This window comes from Ornithodoros turicata, chromosome 1 (assembly GCF_037126465.1).
Source record: "Ornithodoros turicata isolate Travis chromosome 1, ASM3712646v1, whole genome shotgun sequence".
NCBI lineage: Eukaryota > Metazoa > Arthropoda > Arachnida > Ixodida > Argasidae > Ornithodoros > Ornithodoros turicata.
In genome coordinates, this window is record NC_088201.1 from 121,230,166 (window position 1) to 121,247,228 (window position 17,063).

General features: G+C 44.7%; 1 protein-coding gene across 1 annotated transcript in view; it reads left to right on the forward strand.

Moving 5' to 3' along the window:
• Positions 1-17,063, forward strand: part of LOC135384512 (uncharacterized) — a 36,293-nt gene that overhangs the window by 5,024 nt on the left and 14,206 nt on the right. The window contains exons 2-5 of the mRNA XM_064613711.1: positions 4,860-4,922; positions 6,129-6,185; positions 7,301-7,363; positions 7,446-7,685. Of these exons, the coding sequence (XP_064469781.1) occupies positions 4,860-4,922; positions 6,129-6,185; positions 7,301-7,363; positions 7,446-7,685 (423 nt within the window). The remainder of the gene's footprint in view (positions 1-4,859; positions 4,923-6,128; positions 6,186-7,300; positions 7,364-7,445; positions 7,686-17,063) is intronic.

Here is a 17,063-nt window from a genome sequence, read left to right on the forward strand (position 1 = left end):
GATGTTGACGATGATTAGGATTTTAATGGCGCAAAGGCAACTTTGGCCATAGAGCGCCACGACAATGGTGTGAACCAAAGCTAGTTATTTTGTGATGTTGTGTTGAAAATCGCTGTTCTTTTTGCAAACATTTTATCAGTGCCTTTGCTACTGAGCTACAGGTGTGCCTGATATGTAGCGCATTGCCTGTTCAGCGGTTTCAAAGAGATACCATGGGCATTTTATAGATTTTTTGAAGGGCCTTAAATACCTGAGCCACGTCAGATTCCATTTTAGTGCTGCTGCTGTGTAGCTTGTGGGAAAATGTTATGTGCAGTAAACAAACATCTGCTATCTAATGCCCACAGTACGTGCAAAGTGCTTCTGTGTTTGTGGAGCTATGGTTTATAGTGCTGCGCTGCACGATTCGTCGGAGTCGTCGACTTTTTTATTGACGTTTCAGTGATTCAATAATTTAGTTGCTGATTTCTTTAAGTTGGTGTAGCGTAGTATTCTGCAGGGGAATTACTAACGTACAAAATTTACATTTACCAGCAACGGTAACGCCATCAGTAACGCTAGTTCAAGAAACATTGCCCCGAACAAATGCGGGCTTTCGTTAAGAAAAAAAAAAGATATATATTCAGTAAAATAAAATATTACTTCACAGCACTTAGATTCTGGTAATGTCTTCTAGTAGTGGATGCTGTCAGTGTATATGCATGTCAGTGAGCCAAAAACACTCGGATGATCATATGTATGGACATTATTTAAACTATCTACGTACCTCAGTCAGACTGCTTTCATCTGACTGATCCTTTGTTACAATATATGGGCATACAACTCACATAGCATGAAAGACTACATACTATCCATTTGGTCATAATATAATTGGACAAAGTTAATGTGGTCCATTCATGCATATTTTCTGAAGGTTGTTGCAGAGTCCAGTTTTATTACCTCAGTATGATCATTTGCAAACAGATTGTATACTTGCTGCTTCACACACGTGTGATGGAAAGTAAGAGAATAAGGAATTTCCTTCACGTATGAGGACCATCCAACAAAAGTTCCTCTGCTGTGAACAGAATAATAAATCTATAGCACAACATTGAAAAAAATTATGTACAGATTAGAGCTCAACATTACTCCCTAATATAGTCACCTTATTTAGCTCAACATTTTTGATACTGTGATACCAAGTATTCAATACGTTGTCTGTGCCACGCTATGCCCTGTTTACAAAGAGATTCATTCACTTTCCATTTCACCCGATCAATTTGTGTTTCATGATCACTTGCCAATTGGTGACTGCCGAGGGGTGCTTTGAGAGGAAGATGGAACAGCAAATTGGGCAAATTTTCATTGAAGTAGGAATCATCACCTTGAGCATGAGGAGAACGAAGTATACAGGAAGCTCACGACAAGGAAACTCACGTTTGTGAGTCTCCTGTATACTTCATTCTCCTCATGCTCCAGGTGATGCTTCCTACTTCAACGTTGTACTAGCTCTCTTGTGTACTTTTTCTCTCTTTGGCAAATTTCCAGATGAATTTCTGGAACAAATTCCGAGTCCTTCAAGATGAGTGCAGACAGCGTTGACGTGGTATGCTACACCTTTCCAAGTCCTGTGCGTTTTTGTTATATTGTAGTTTGACGCTTTCCCAGGATCTCGCAGTACATCTGCATTTACTTGTGCGTGTCATTGTCATTCATTGAAGTAGGAATCATCACCTTGAGCATGAGGAGAACGAAGTATACAGGAAGCTCACGACAAGGAAACTCACGTTTGTGAGTCTCCTGTATACTTCATTCTCCTCATGCTCCAGGTGATGCTTCCTACTTCAACGTTGTACTAGCTCGCTTGTGTACTTTTTCTCTCTTTGGCAAATTTCCAGATGAATTTCTGGAACAAATTCCGAGTCCTTCAAGATGAGTGCAGACAGCGTTGACGTGGTACGCTACACCTTTCCAAGTCCTGTGCGTTTTTGTTATATTGTAGTTTGACGCTTTCCCAGGATCTCGCAGTACATCTGCATTTACTTGTGCGTGTCATTGTCATTGTCATTGTGCGTGTGAGATAATCTACAAGTTGCACACAACGATAGTCCTAAAACATTGTCGGTATAGCCTTTCCAGACGAAAACGCGAGTCTGACCTCCTTCAGAATGCTTTCACCGGGCACTCACCATGACTTCCTATGGTATTCTGTCTCAGCACTTGCATAATGCACCCACGTTTCATTAATAATAATTGTTCCAAGAAATTCATCTTGACCGTCTTGATACCATTGAAGGAAAATGCAAGCTGCATTCATTCGTTGCTCTTTACGAACGTTACCGAGCAAATGTGGCCCCCACCTCGCATAACTTTTGTTGACCAAGCTGAAGGAAATTTGTTCCCATTAGTATCAGGGTGCAGTACCAGTGACCCGCCAGTCTCCGTTAACAATTCTCGGAATTTCAGAAAAGAAACGTTGTTTCGTGGTGTTATAGCTGATCTCCCACTGTACTGTTCATTGTGCAGATTTTCACGACTCTGTATAGAGGACCCACCATTTCAATGCCTGTAAAGTGTTTTGTATAAACAGGTGTTAACTGTCAGTGGATATTCTCTAAAGCACTCTTCTTGCTTTAGCGAAAAGTAGGATAGCTCTTACTTACTAGGATAGTCAGACGTACTCGGAAATATCACATCCGTGCTTGAATGCCTGACACATAGGTGAACGGCACTCCATTAACCAACATCTGCAGTGCCGGGATGTCACACCCAACTACAACACCATTCGGTTAGTCCTAGTGGTGTTTCCTTTGAATAACAAGTATCGGGAAACTTATTTTTGGATGACCCTCCTAATTCCAGTTCTCTTTCTGCATTTGGCTACATTTTTTAGATTTCTTGTGACGACTCTTGTGGACAGATACTAGCATGGAAGACTTAATAATAGTTGGGGTTTACATTGCGAGACAACTGAGACCATTAGTGACGCCACAGCAGTCGGTCTGTGGATTGCCCACCTGAGTGTCCTTAAATGTGCAATGAAAGCTCACCACACAACACACTGTATTTAATGTCCCTTGTGGAAGATTGCATGTCTAAGCAACCTGTATCCTGCCACTAAGTTGCTGGTGTTTTTGGCCGGGTTCGAACCACTGATCTCGGGATCGGAAGGCGAACACTCTACAGACTCAGTCACCAGGGCTGGTTCACGGACAACTTGAACACCACAATTATGTTAACTCTGCCATCAAGTAATTCAGTTTCCTGCATATGTTTTGTAACAATTGAACTTCAGTTTTGTAAGCCTGAAAGCTAAGCTTAGAATCACCTCTTATAATTTAGTGACTCTATTTGATGTGTGAATGTGTTCACACCTCTTAAAAATCTAATACGACAAAATCTTGATGATTTCTAATATGTGGTATATACAAGGCCAGCTACAAGACGTCTACAATTAGACGTCAATTACTAAATGTCTACCAGATGTCTAGTAAATCACTAATTTTAGACGTCTAAATAATGGTAAGACTTTTAGACGTCTAGTCAACGTCTAGTTTGGGCACTATCCCTAAAGTCTAGGGTTAGAACAGGTCTGGACGTCTAGTAGACAACCATGTGTTCCCTGGGATGATGCAAAAACAGACAGCGCTGTATCATGCGCAATGGTAACCGATGCGTGTACACGTTCATATCGTCTACCTCATGTACTATCCATTTTTAATGCTGAGATATATGGTATAATAACTGCATTGAACTACATTTTACAATATCATATCAAGTCATCGGTCACCTACACAGATTCTCTAAGTTGTCTGAAAGCAATAGGCAACATAGGGATGTCAAAGAACCTTCTTGTACGCAGAGCACAGTGCCTTTCCAGTAGGGTGACGAAAAAGGGCTTTTCTTTAACTGTCTGCTGGGTACCCAGTCATGTTGGCATACTCGGGAATGAACTTGCTGCCACAGCTGCCACAGCGGCCCTTTCATCTGAGATCAGCCAGTTTGACGTACTCTCTCACGACCTCCGTCCAGCACTTAGGAGAAGCATAAATAGCAGGTGGCAGCAGCACTGGGATACACAACATGAGAGTAAACTCCATTCTGTTAAACCCACTATAGGGAAATCAACGTATGTTTTTAATAATCGCCTCTATGAAGTTGTTTCCGCAAGGCTGAGGATTGGACACACCCATTTGACGCACGGTCACCTCCTCCGTAGGGAGGATACCCACTCTGCGCACGGTATGGCGTGCACACCTCAGTCCTCCACCTCCTCATCACGTGTCCTTCGTATGAAACCCAGCGGCACAGTTTCTTTCACGAGTTTACCATTTACCGAGTTTACCAAGTACCATTTACCTCTCCACCCCTCCCTTTTATTGGGAATGAAGCTTTTGTATCTTTTGAACGGGTTTTTAAGTTCGTCCAAACTATTGGTCTTTTAAATGCTTTCTAGCTTTACAGCTTTCTTTTATGCCGTTTCATTAGTAATGTGTTAGTTTTAACCGAATCCTTACATATTTTTAATAAATCACAGGATCAGTTCTTAAATCGTTAATGTTCTATCACAGTCTTCGCGCATTATCGTCGTAGTAACCGCTGCGCCAATAAATCACTAATCATCATCATCATCACCGCCTGCAAATCTTTTTACAGGGCCATAAACGACTTCGTTCGCAGGACCAGTAGATGCAATGCGACTACTGCAGCTTTATTTTCCTTACACAGCGGGCTTAAACATTTATGTGTATGTTCTCATGGCGCTATGTATCGTCCGAGCTGAGTTTTCGACGCAGAGATACATGACTTTCTGAGTGAGCCCAGTAATGCTATAGTGTTAAAACGGGTGTTTGTGTCGAATATTGTAACATCACTTGCAGCACAATAAGTCAAAGTCAAAAGAGCAGGCAACCGAGCCAGGTGCTTCTAATATTGAGGAAAAGGTACGATCACGCAGAGTTCGAGGTAATTCGTTAGAAGTAACTCGTTACTGTAACTAAGTTCCTTTTTTTTATAACTTGTAACTTAACTCGGTACTTTTGCGCCGTGTTAACTTTCAGAGGAACTCGATTGTTTTTTAGGTAACTTTGTCAAGGTAACTTAAGCTAAGATCAAGTTACTTTTAATTCGCTTTTCACTCATGTCCACGTATTTTCTTGCTTTCGCTTCGGTTCTTTCATGGCATTTTATGTCGTAAAACGTGATATTGGACCGATGACAGTATTCTATTCAGGAAGTAAGAACCGTTGCCACTGGAACGAACCTGAACCATTGTTCGTCCATTGGAGTGAAATGCAAAGCGTTCGGATTGTTGGACATAAACAAAAACGATGTAAGCGTTGTGCACACCCCCGTAGGCAACTCAAGGTCTAACTCAATTGCTCGCGTGCGCTGCACCTGTGTTGTGCTATTTTGTGTCCGAAGTAACTTGGAAGTAACTCGTAAATGGAAGTAACTCCGTAACTGCGAGTTAAATTTCAGGCTGAAGAACTTCGTTATTAACTTAGTTACATTTTTCACACGGTAACTGAACTCGTAACGATTTCTTTTTGACGGGTAACTTCTCGATCTATGCTAGCACGGAATACCTTCATTATTCAGACCCGTGCCATCTGCCACAGACGAGCCACGTGTCGTGTCCTCATCTGGAACACCAACCACCTTGGAACAGCCTGAAATCCGCGAACGTATCCGTACGCGTTAAGCTCCCTAGTTTGCCTGCAGAAATCCGTGACCCCCTCATGTCCACACAGGACTATATAAACTAAGCCGCACTAAGCCTCCTAAAGCTGCTCCTGATGCAGAGATGTCACCCGCCCATAACATCGGTTCTGCATCGAGGCTGAAATGAAGAGAAGTTCCATCGGGTTCTTAGCGGTGTAGCTTTGCATATGTAGACGTGCGATCTGGAGCCTCTACATTTGTACACTGAGTAGTAACCCCATTGTAGCCCCCTTCTCTCATTTTCAACTTTACAAGCGATGCCGTACACGGCGGTCAGCTTCCTTTCGTCCGCCTCAGCTGCATGTCTCAGATGTTTCGCGGCAGTGTTGCTTGTGCGGGCGAGCTTTTAAAACTTCCTCTGCTTAGCAGTTACGGTAGGGTAACTACTTGTGTACTTGTCTCATGAGTCTCGTTCTGTTGAACAGCCGAAGTCAAAGAAAAAGGGCAAGTCGTCGGAACTGGCACCTTCGCACGACAGCAAGGTACCCCATCATGTAACAATTTCGATGGCACAGCAGTAATTCAAGCTGTCCACTGCATGAAACCAACAAGATTCGTGTAATACCAAGCCTGAAGGATATAATGCCAGATATGTCGTTTTCTCATCAACAATGACAAATCCAAAGCAATATTATACAAGGCAAGAAACAAACCTGTGCCCCCTCAGCTAAACATTGCTCTGGGCAATCAGGGGATTGAATTTTTTCATTCTGTAAAAAATTAGGTGTGTTTTTTTTTCTGCAGACTTGTCCTGGGATGCTCATATTGAGCAGATCTGCAACAAACTCTCAAAAGTTTGTGGAATCATGCTGAGAAGCATATGTATATTGCCTAAGCAAATCAAGTTATTAATATACCAATCCCTCATACATTCTGTAAATTATTCTGTTATTATTGCAATCTCGTGTGGAGTACCACCAGCTCACATAACCTCAGCAAAATACTACTTGTGCAGAAGAGAGCTGTTAGGATCATAGAGGAAGTGTCATTCTCTGCCCATACTACATCAATATTTAAGGAATTACATATCAAAAGAATAAATTCCTTATCAGATTACGTATTAGTTAGATCGTATCTAAGATCTGTACGAGAAAATAACAGTACATGGTTATCATTGTGTAATTTACACAGATCCGCTGTGCGACCTACCAGGCAGAGTAATTTTTTTGCAAGAATTATGGAACACAGCCTTTGAGTTACAGAATGGCGAGAGTTCTCAACCGTTTCTTGCTTGCGAATATTAACATTTACTCTGTTTCTCCCGCGAGCCTTCGCGATATGTTCTGAGTTCTACAAAGAGGTTTTTGTTCCGTGTTTCCGTCGTATGTTGCGTTGCATACTACTGTGCAACGTGTTGTAACCACTGTATATATCTCTGTTAGCATCAGGTCTTCTTTTTTACCATTGTACAGTGCTGAAACTTAATGCAATTCTTTGACTTGCTGCTGCGGACGCCAAATGCAAGGGGGTACTGCCCTAGTCAAGCAGCGTTTGCTGCTTTTTGGCGTACCTCCTCCAATTGTGCTGTAGCGCAAAAGGAAAATAAATGGAAATGGAAATGAAATATAATACCACATATTCTATATGCATTCCGTAGAAATCAAAGTCAAGGACCATCGACGAGACAGCAAAGTCTGCAGACTCCCGGCCCGTTGATAAGGTAGAAGATCACGTTTCATATCTACATGAACATTGTCTTGTTGTAATGCTTACATCGTAGAATGGAAATTTACTTCAACCAGCCCAAGAAAAAGAAGACAGCCGACTCTCTTCCACCACGTCGTGATGAAAAGGTACTCTCCTTCAAGATTGTTTGTGTGAATGACTTAGGCTGCGCCGTATTATTCGTTGCTTTGGAATCCTACTCAAAGGACAAGTTGGGACGTGACAAACAGGTAACTGTTTTAAATTTCTTCCAGCGTACACAGTCAAAGCTCCAGGTGGCGGCAGCAGCACCGATGTCTCTGCCTGTTGTCGAAAGGGTATAAGTTAAAAATTGAAACGTGGGTCATTCTCTGAGGCAGATAATGCATTTTAGTGGTGCGCCTTCCAACTCCAATCTCTGTCTGCCAGGGCAGTCCCTTTTTCGCACGCTCCACAGCTCGGTGGACGCTCAGCACTCCTCGTCTTCTTCGCCGACCATAACACCTCCCCTCTCAGAGGAACGTCTCCACCACCAATGTGATCAGTCCACGTAGTAGACAATGCACAAGACAGTAGTAGAGCCAAATGTCATGTAGAAAATATTGCACTGGTGTCCATTACACAGTACTTCATGCGTGGTCGCCCGCGGTACATTCCCGCAACACCATGGTAACACTAGCGCACCTCTTAATACCCGCTCCTACAACACACAAACATTTCAAACATTTCCCCACATACTTTAAAATGCAGAGTTTCCTTCGGCTGATCGCGAACCCACGCATCAACTAACGAGACAGAGCATCAGCTACAACATTTTCACTGCTCCGCTGGTATTAAAATTCCAAATCATATTTTTGCAGACCAAGAACCCACCGCGTGAGACGAGCGCTCGTCGGCGCAATACCGGTCAGAAACACCTGTGGGTTGTGATTTGTTCTGATAGTGACAGTCTTTACAAACGCCCACGTCTCCAATCTCGCAAGTGCCCAGAGAATGGCCATACGCTTCCCTCTCATTATGTTTCCGACAACCTTGGCTATATCGTCTAATGCCCGCAGCCATTGTAGCCCAGGAGAACACCCTCCTAATGCGCAACCCGGTTTTCTTCTCCTCAAAATGAATTCTTCCTGGCTTATCATGAGTGGGATTTCTCCCCTACGGGTAACAGACAAAACGAGCTGGTTAACCTGCCTACCACGCCATCGGCCATCGCGCGTTCGCTTACACGGCACCACATGTACGACGTGCCAAAGATATGGCCGAATGTCGTCTGCTAGAAGGTGGCCAGACTGACTTTTGGAAAGGGTCTATTGATTGTGAGGCTGGTAGTTGTGATGAGGGTCGCTGGATTGGTCACTGGGCGGGTGGGTGCGCGTTAGTGACAAAGGTTAACTCATGGGGGATAGCACTGTAGTTCTTGCTTGTGACATGAAGTTGGCTGAACAATCCCCGGGTGTGGGATCTATTCGCCTTAGGGGTGGATCCGGTACTGTGGTTGAAGCTGAACTTCGGTATTGCCCGTTGCCTGCAGCGTGACTGTGGGGAGCTGAGGCGGATTTTTCCGCTGATGTGTGCGGTAGCTGATCGTTTGTGCGATGGAATGGGAGAAATCATTCCCCCGCAAGTCTTTGAGGAGATGTATTGCTGCAAATGAAGTATTAGACGAAGAGGCGCAGGAACTATGGGTCATTGCGGATGAGGTCGATGCAGTTGTCAATTGATGAGAATGCAGATTCAGTAGAAACCATCCTGTTTTGACGATCCAGAGGAAGTCAATACGGCAGAAGCTGCCATTGGTGTTGTGGATGCTACAGAAAATGGGCGGGGGGGGGGGGGGGGAGAGAAGTCGGAACAATGTAAATCTTTCCGGCAGGAGCCAAAGGACGACACAACGCTTCAGGATGTAGTGGGTGGCAGCCGAGCGGCATCTCCTGGGATGCTTGTGGAAGATGGCGTGCTGTTTCGGATGACTGACATTAGTCACGGGCAATACCGAAGTTCAGCTTCAACCACAGTACCGGATCTACCACTAAGGCGAATAGATCCCACACCCGGGGGTTGTTCAGCCAACTTCATGTCACTAGCCCGAACTACAGTGCTATCCCCCCTGAGTTAACCTTTGTCACTAACGCGCCCACCCGCCCAGTGACCAATCCAGCGACCCTCATCACAACTACCACCGTCACAATCAATAGACCCTTTTCAAAAGTCAGTCTGGCCACCTTCTAGCAGACGACATTCGGCCATATCTTTGGCACGTCGTACATGTGGTGTCGTGTGTGGTAAGCGAACGTGCGATGGCGAACGAGAATATTCAGTTGTCGAGAGACTTGACGAACATACCAGATGGGTTTTCCCAAAGACATGTGGACGCCTTTTGTGAACATATCAGTGCATCTGGCAGGACTGGCCGCGCTAGTGAGGAGAACAGTTATTATGCGTGTCATATACGGATTCAACTTCCATTCTCGTCGTCTTGTCGACTTTCAGATACGGTACACCATATTTTTGCATGCTGTATTGTGTTTCTTATGCACATTTCAAGACCAGTCTTGTATTTTGAATGTGGGACCTTACTGTGTTGCATGCTTTCGCCCATGCTTCTTACTATCCTACTATCCTACTATATGTTCTATACTTTCGCCTGCGAGGTATTTATAGTTCGTCCTTTTAGAATGGCAACAGAACGCTTCTGACGATAGTTATTTGGAAAGCCACGTATCATGTGAACTTTAGCCACCAAACAGTTTTTGCACGCGCCTTGTTTCCTTCGGCGTCTCTCACGCCACGCTGGCTGCAGAAGGGCACGCAACAATAGACTGACTCCACTGATACAGTCATAAAAAAGCGATGCTTCGATGAGAAAGCACACCAAGTCCCATGCGGCGGACGACAAAAGATCACCCCAGACGCGCGGTTCAAACAGAGCCATACTGTCCGCACGCAGGCGACGCTTCCATCCTTGCCCAAAATATGGCGACGCGCGCTGCCAGAGCATAGCTGGCTAGCCTTAACCTAGATGGCGCCGACTTATGAAAACCCCCTATTGTAGCCACACGTGCCACTAATCTACCCTATCCCTGTCTGACGGGCTCTGCACCCCCTCCGTTACAAGGATGCCTGCTGGAAAAAATTTCTTTGTTGGTGCCCAATACATCCGCACTTAAAACAGCGATCTCCATGCCGGGCGTCGCTCCTGTCTGCATCCCTGCCCCATTGTTGGCAATCCCCATGACCCGCCCAGCACCTGCGGTCAGAGATCGCAATCGGAACTGAACCCGAAACGAAATCGAAAACGAACGTTATATTTTGTCGAACCTGAACCAAACCCGAACATTTTTTTCTGCTTGTCCTGAACCGAACCGGAATTGAACAAAAAATGGATACGGTCACCGGTTCGGGAATCGGTTCATTGATGAAATAATTGTACTAATAATATGGCTCGAACCGAACCGATGTACCTGAACCGATTCGAGCTGATAATTTCGGTTCAGCGGAGCTAAACCCGAACCGAACCAATATGCCTGAACTCGAACCCGAACTGGACTGAAAACAAATACCGTGAAGATTCATCTCCAACCCTCCGGAGATGGGCTCCGTGGAGTGTTATGACGAAACCAGCTCTGAGCGCTAGCTTACGAGCAAGAGCTTCCGAGCCCCCACAAACAGAGCTATTCTATCGGTGAGAGGGTCATTGCTCGACAGACCTGACAAGGAGCTGGCGGCTGCACGGAAAAAACCCGTAAGGTCCCCCCTCAATAAAAAATAGATAATTAAATTTTTTCCTTGTCGGTAAAAGTTAGTCATACATGTCCACCTCCTTAGTGCCACCACCATTATGTATCACACGATCCTCCAATGGAATCGCTGTGGGTTATTTCCTAATTTAGATTACGTCAACGATCTGTTCGAGGAGTACAACGCAGCATGGTTTCGTATTCGAGAAACATATTTGAGCACACACTAAAATCACTGCATAGACACAATGTCTTTCAAAATGAACTAACTGACAATACCCGTTCATCTGGTGGTGTGGCAATCATCACATGAGGATCTCTCTCAACCAAAGCACTTCACCTTGTTACAGACTTGCAAGATGTAGCCGTGCAGATGTGCCTTGGCAGCATTGTCACCATCTGCTCAGTCTATTTACCACCATCAGAAATTTTACACAAAAATATTTAGAAGATTTTGCGACCTTTATCCTTCTATTTGACTCTAATGCCCACAATCCACTTTGGGGCAGTACAAGAACCGACATTCCAGGGAAAATGTTACAAAGCATGTTGTTATGATCACCTATCTACCTTTTAAGCACAGGGGCGCCCACATACATGTGTTCTTCTTGTGTTCGTTTGCGCTTCATCTCTGTTTCAAGATATGCAGGCCTGCAGGTCTGTTTCTGGGACACCCGGGTGTCCCAGAAAACGTGTCATTGAATTCTAATACAAAAACTACGCCTCCTAGAATCATGCGGTCAACGGCATTTGTTCTTACTAGGTTTCTGCCACCTCCTGATGTGCATGTCATGTAACCTAAGTTTAATTACGTAAATTTTTGCGCAGTGACCTCGGAAATTTACCAAGCAAATGTCACTTTTTTACCCCCCAACATGAAGAGCGTGCCGAATTTACTCAAATTCATGACAATTGACAGTGATATTCAGGATCAATCCTGTCGGGAAAAATAGCAGAACATCATGCTCTACGGAGCTCGCAGGGGTTAGCGCGCGACCAATTTTTCAGCGGAATCAGTGTCAGTCCGACCAAAGGAGGTTGGAAACCCAGCCCACACCGGCATGGTAGAAAGTTATAACACAGACATAGCTAACCGCGTCCGACCTCGACTGCGACCATACCTTCCCTCTCCCAATTTCAGGAACTGTCAATTTTTTACTACCATTCTGTGGGCTGGGTTGCCAACCTCCTTTCGTCGGACTGACAGCGATTGCGCTCAAAAAGTCCTCGCGCGTTATAGTCAAGTGCCTCGAGATTTTTCCCGGCGATACTATAGCTCCTCAATATTCCTGTCAATTATCATTAATTTGAGTAAATTCGGCACGCTCTTCACACTGGTGGGGTAAAAAAGTTACCTTTACTTTGGAATTTTCCGAGTTCAGTTCTCAAAAATTTACATAATTAAACTTCGGTTACGTGATCACCAGGAGGTGGCAAAAACCTAGCAAGAACAAATGCCCTTGACCGCATGATTCTATGCGGCGTAGTTTTTTAATCAAAATTCGATTACACGTTTTCTGGGACACCCTGTAGAATGGACTGTGGAGGAAAACCCGCTTGGGAGTGACCACTTCCCAGTCATGTTGAAATATATTCCTGTAGTCAATAGTCTGACAAGGCACCCTTCCAGGTGGAAACTCACTTCCGGCTGGAAGCATTTTTCAGAAAAAATTAACCACACCCTCGTTCGTGCGACGATCTCGGGTGGCGATCGAAGAAGCTAACAATCTTATCACTAACGCCATTCTTGATGCAGCAACACAATCGATCCTCTAGACTTCTGGTCGCCTCCCAAAGCGACCTAAGGTAGCGAATGCGAGGAAACTCGCAAACTTGAAAAATCGTGGATGGGGTACATTCCGATCGTACCCCACATCACACAATATTTTGGTGTTGAAAAAGGCGAGAGCGAAGACGCATGGACGCGAAAACAAGCTAAGCGGTGTTCTTGACGCAACTTCTTGTCTTCTCTGTCCTGTAGTACCCCATCAAAAGTGGTGTGGGACAGACAGAGATGAACATCTCGGTCATCCGGCGCCTGTTTTAGAATTCAGCGGCCAGCTGTGTCATAGAACAGGCTAATGTCCTCAGAGAAGGCTTGGTAAGCATTTCAAGTTCTTCCCGCAATACAAGTGAATTCCTTAAAACTGAAGGAAGAGCTCACCAACCGACCAACCAACAAACCTCCAATATTTGGTGGTGGCGGTTTTGCATATAACCATCCGTTACACAATGGTAGAACTTTGACACTCCTTATTGTCTGCAAAATCAACTGCTCCAGGCCAAGACCGGGTTACATACTCCATGCTCGATCGCATGTCTGACGTGTCAAACATGTTTACTCGAGTTTTTCAACCATGTTTGTATATAGGGCACATTACCACCTGCATTGCCATTACCATTACCATGCCTGAAACCAGGGAAGGATGTTTCAAGTCATGCCAATTACCGCCTTATAGACTGTCTGCAAAACTCAACGCTGTCTTGTAGCGCGGACGGAAACCTCCAGATTTTTGCCATGTTTGAGGGTCGCCGTGGCTCGAGCAATACACACAGCTCTCGTGCATAAGTTCTACGGCATCTCGCTGTTCTACCGCAGTTCCATTATGTTATTCATGTAGTGAGAGGAGACGTTTAAAAGGGAATGCAAACCGGGTGAGAGTGCTTCATATACCTGTATTCCTTACTGCACTGAAAGCATTGTCATTGCTGTGCTGTCGTTTCACTGCTTTTGTCATACCACCCCAGGAGATACTTAGACAGTTTACTGCAGCACATTTGAGAACTATTAGTGTACTGTATAGAACAGAAACGTTTCGAACAAAACGGCAACTGTCGATGGCGAATTATAGTAAAACTATCGGCCGTTTCTCGCGTCGACGTCTACTACACCGATAGTTTTCCCGTGAGTACTACGAATTTAGGTGGTTTCCCCTCAGACTTCTCTTTCTTGAGTGTGAAGGCTAATGGCACCGCAGTGACAGAGAATCTATGTTCCACTCGGCACGTTTGGGACAATATCAGCCACTTCGAGGTGCCGTGAACACACCTGTGCTCTCTCCATACTGAACTCATCTTTTCCCTTGATGCCTTGCAGCCATTTCTGTCCCGGGGAAACTGTGGAAGGTAACTGTACAATATATATTATGTGACGTTGCTAGCCGAAGTATCAAGTCTACCCACACTAAATTATTCAAACCGTGCGACTGCAGAGCCTGAGGTGAATATCTGAGGCAGACAACTCTGATAAAAAGTCACATGAAATTCCGTGCAACCTAACGTGACAGTTGTGTATGATGCTCAAACGAAAACTCAAATTCGCAGACCTGAGCAAAATCAAATTCCATGCCAGTGCGTAGAAGTGAACTTTACAGCGAGCGGGTTTCATGTCAACTGCAGTCGTACTAAGCTTTTAGTTTGTAAGAAAGGCTTCTGCTGTATAGAGTACACTAACTACAGTTCTCAGATCAGATGTACAAAACTGTATAAATTTATAGTGGGATGGGATAACAAAACAGCATTGCGCTAGGTTAACGCGATCACCGCGCACACTGCCTCCCATACAATCAGGAATAGAGGCTTTTGATTGATGATTTGATCTTCATTTCGTTTTGAACCCTTCACCTCACCACGCAAATAACATAGTGGAACAGTACATGTGCGAAGCACACCAGACGATAAAATTGTTTTACGAAATGTGTATGGCTCAAGCCGAGTTGGGCGACTCAAACATGGCGACATTGCGGTAGGTTCCCGTGAGTGCTACGAGATGGAGCTGGGTTTTTCATACCGTCCACTGTTCTCACAAGCTGCATAGCTAAAACGTTCGAGCAAGTAATGAAGAACCAACTGATCCATCTAAATCATTGCATATCTAAATTTCAATGCGGTTTTCAAATGGGGTGTTCCACACTGGATCACTTCATTCATCTAGAAACAACAATTTATTAAGCTTTTGTCAGGAGGCAACACTGCTTCTCAGCTATCTTTGACATGGAAAATGATATATTATACCGTATGGCGACACGGTATTATGCAAGACCTCAATTATTTGGGTATATGAGGTCCTCTTCATGCATTGCTGATTTCCTTCAACATAGAACGTATGGTCAGAGTTCAGCTGGGAACTGTTTTATCCCATTCATTCGTGCAGGAGAACGATGTCCGTTGGGAACGCAGGAATCCGTTCTCTGTGTCACATTATTCATTGTTAAAATCGACTCTATAGCCGGTGTCATTCCACCTCTCACAACATGCCCCCTGTATGTGGATGGCATTCCAATAGCTTGTTGTTCTGCGAACTTGTCAAGATGTGAACGACCGAAGACCCTGTATCAATAAAATGGTCTTCATGTGACGGGTTTAAATTCTCTCCCGAGAAAACAGTGAGTGTTCATTTTGTAAGAATGAGAGAAGTATTTCCAGCCCCTGCGCTCAAACTTAAAGGGACTTTGACCAGAAGTTCGACAAATCTTTCGTTTGCATCTATTACGAAGGTATAATATGCCTCCAAGCCACACGCGAAATATTTTGGCTGCGCGCGGCGGCAAAGTTTGCCAAACGGCGAGCTGAAAACCGGCTTCGCTTTTCCTCCTCAACTCGCGCAATCGGGGCCGAAATCTAGCCTCTTTGTAGTGGACATCCTCCAATTTCCGTGTGCGTGACGAAAGCACGAGGTCCACGTTTCATTGGGCGCCCGGACCGGAAGTTCTGTTGTTAGTGAGTTTGTGAGAGCGCCGGCATCCGCCCGGAAAGCGATCTCCAATATGGACGTCGAAGGAAGATATGCGGAGACTTCGAGCCCGGAACTTCTTTCTGACCTTTCTGCGACCGAGAAGAAAATTCTGCGTGCTGAACAGCTCGGTAGGCTTTCGAAATGTCGCCGATGCCGCGAATGCGAGACGAAGTTAGAGCTCTACGAACATCGGTCACAGATGGAGCAAACAGCATGAGTCGCCTGTCTTCAGGTAAGCGATGAGCTTTTTAACGCACACTGTGATCGAACACGTAAACGTTCTCTGAAATTTCGTGTTCTGGTATTTAATGCGCACTTGCTGTTTATGGTGCCGGTGTGGCTGGTGTGTCATAATGCCGAAGGAGATCGAATGCGTGTGCTGCCAGGAGCTCCAAAACACTGCCGAATGACTGCAGTATGAGTGCATTACAACCCACGAAGATTTCCAACTTCTATGCTTCAATCTTCTGAAGGTCGCATATTGAACTCCGTGGGCAGCGCGAACCTATGAGCTACTATATTCACAAGTAAGTCACATGTGTCCTTGTCGAACGATGTTAAAATTTGGGCGCCCAAAACTGGTTTGGTCCTGCATTAAAGTCGTTAAAAACTCCAGTACAGGGCGCAGCACGTAAAAAGACTGTACAGTACACAACTCTGAACTGGAGAAAACCAATAGAGGCAAATTTGTAATTGTCAGTGTGCTGTGTACTGAGTCACGTTTTTATGTATTGCCCTGTGCATAAGGTTTTAGCGTAGGATTTCAGCGATATTCAGTGTTCTTGATTGTCGATTGAGTGAAAAGTAAAACAATGTTGGTTTCTAAAAGAACACAGCATGTGTAGTAATGTACAGGGTGTGGGCAGGTAAACTGCAGTTGCTCTCAGGTACATGTAGAAATGACACTGCACACACACTGTACTGTAACCGGTTACCTATTTGCCTAAACTATATTTTATGTACATCTGTGTAGACGATGCAGATACACTGCGTATCGCCAGTTTGCAAGGTGAGTATGGCACAAGCTCGGGAAAAACAAGATCATGGTCATCCCAGCCTGTGCAGTGAAGAGGGTCTGGCAAGCCTTTCCCACAGAAAATGCCACAGGCTTCAAGTACCCAAGATCCTAACTGGAGGTACCTCTTCGCACAGCTCGTCTATCGCATTTAAAATAATTCAGCATCTGTATCTGGGATGATTTATAGCTCTCAGGATGATGCATGGTTCATGAGTTCAATATGCTG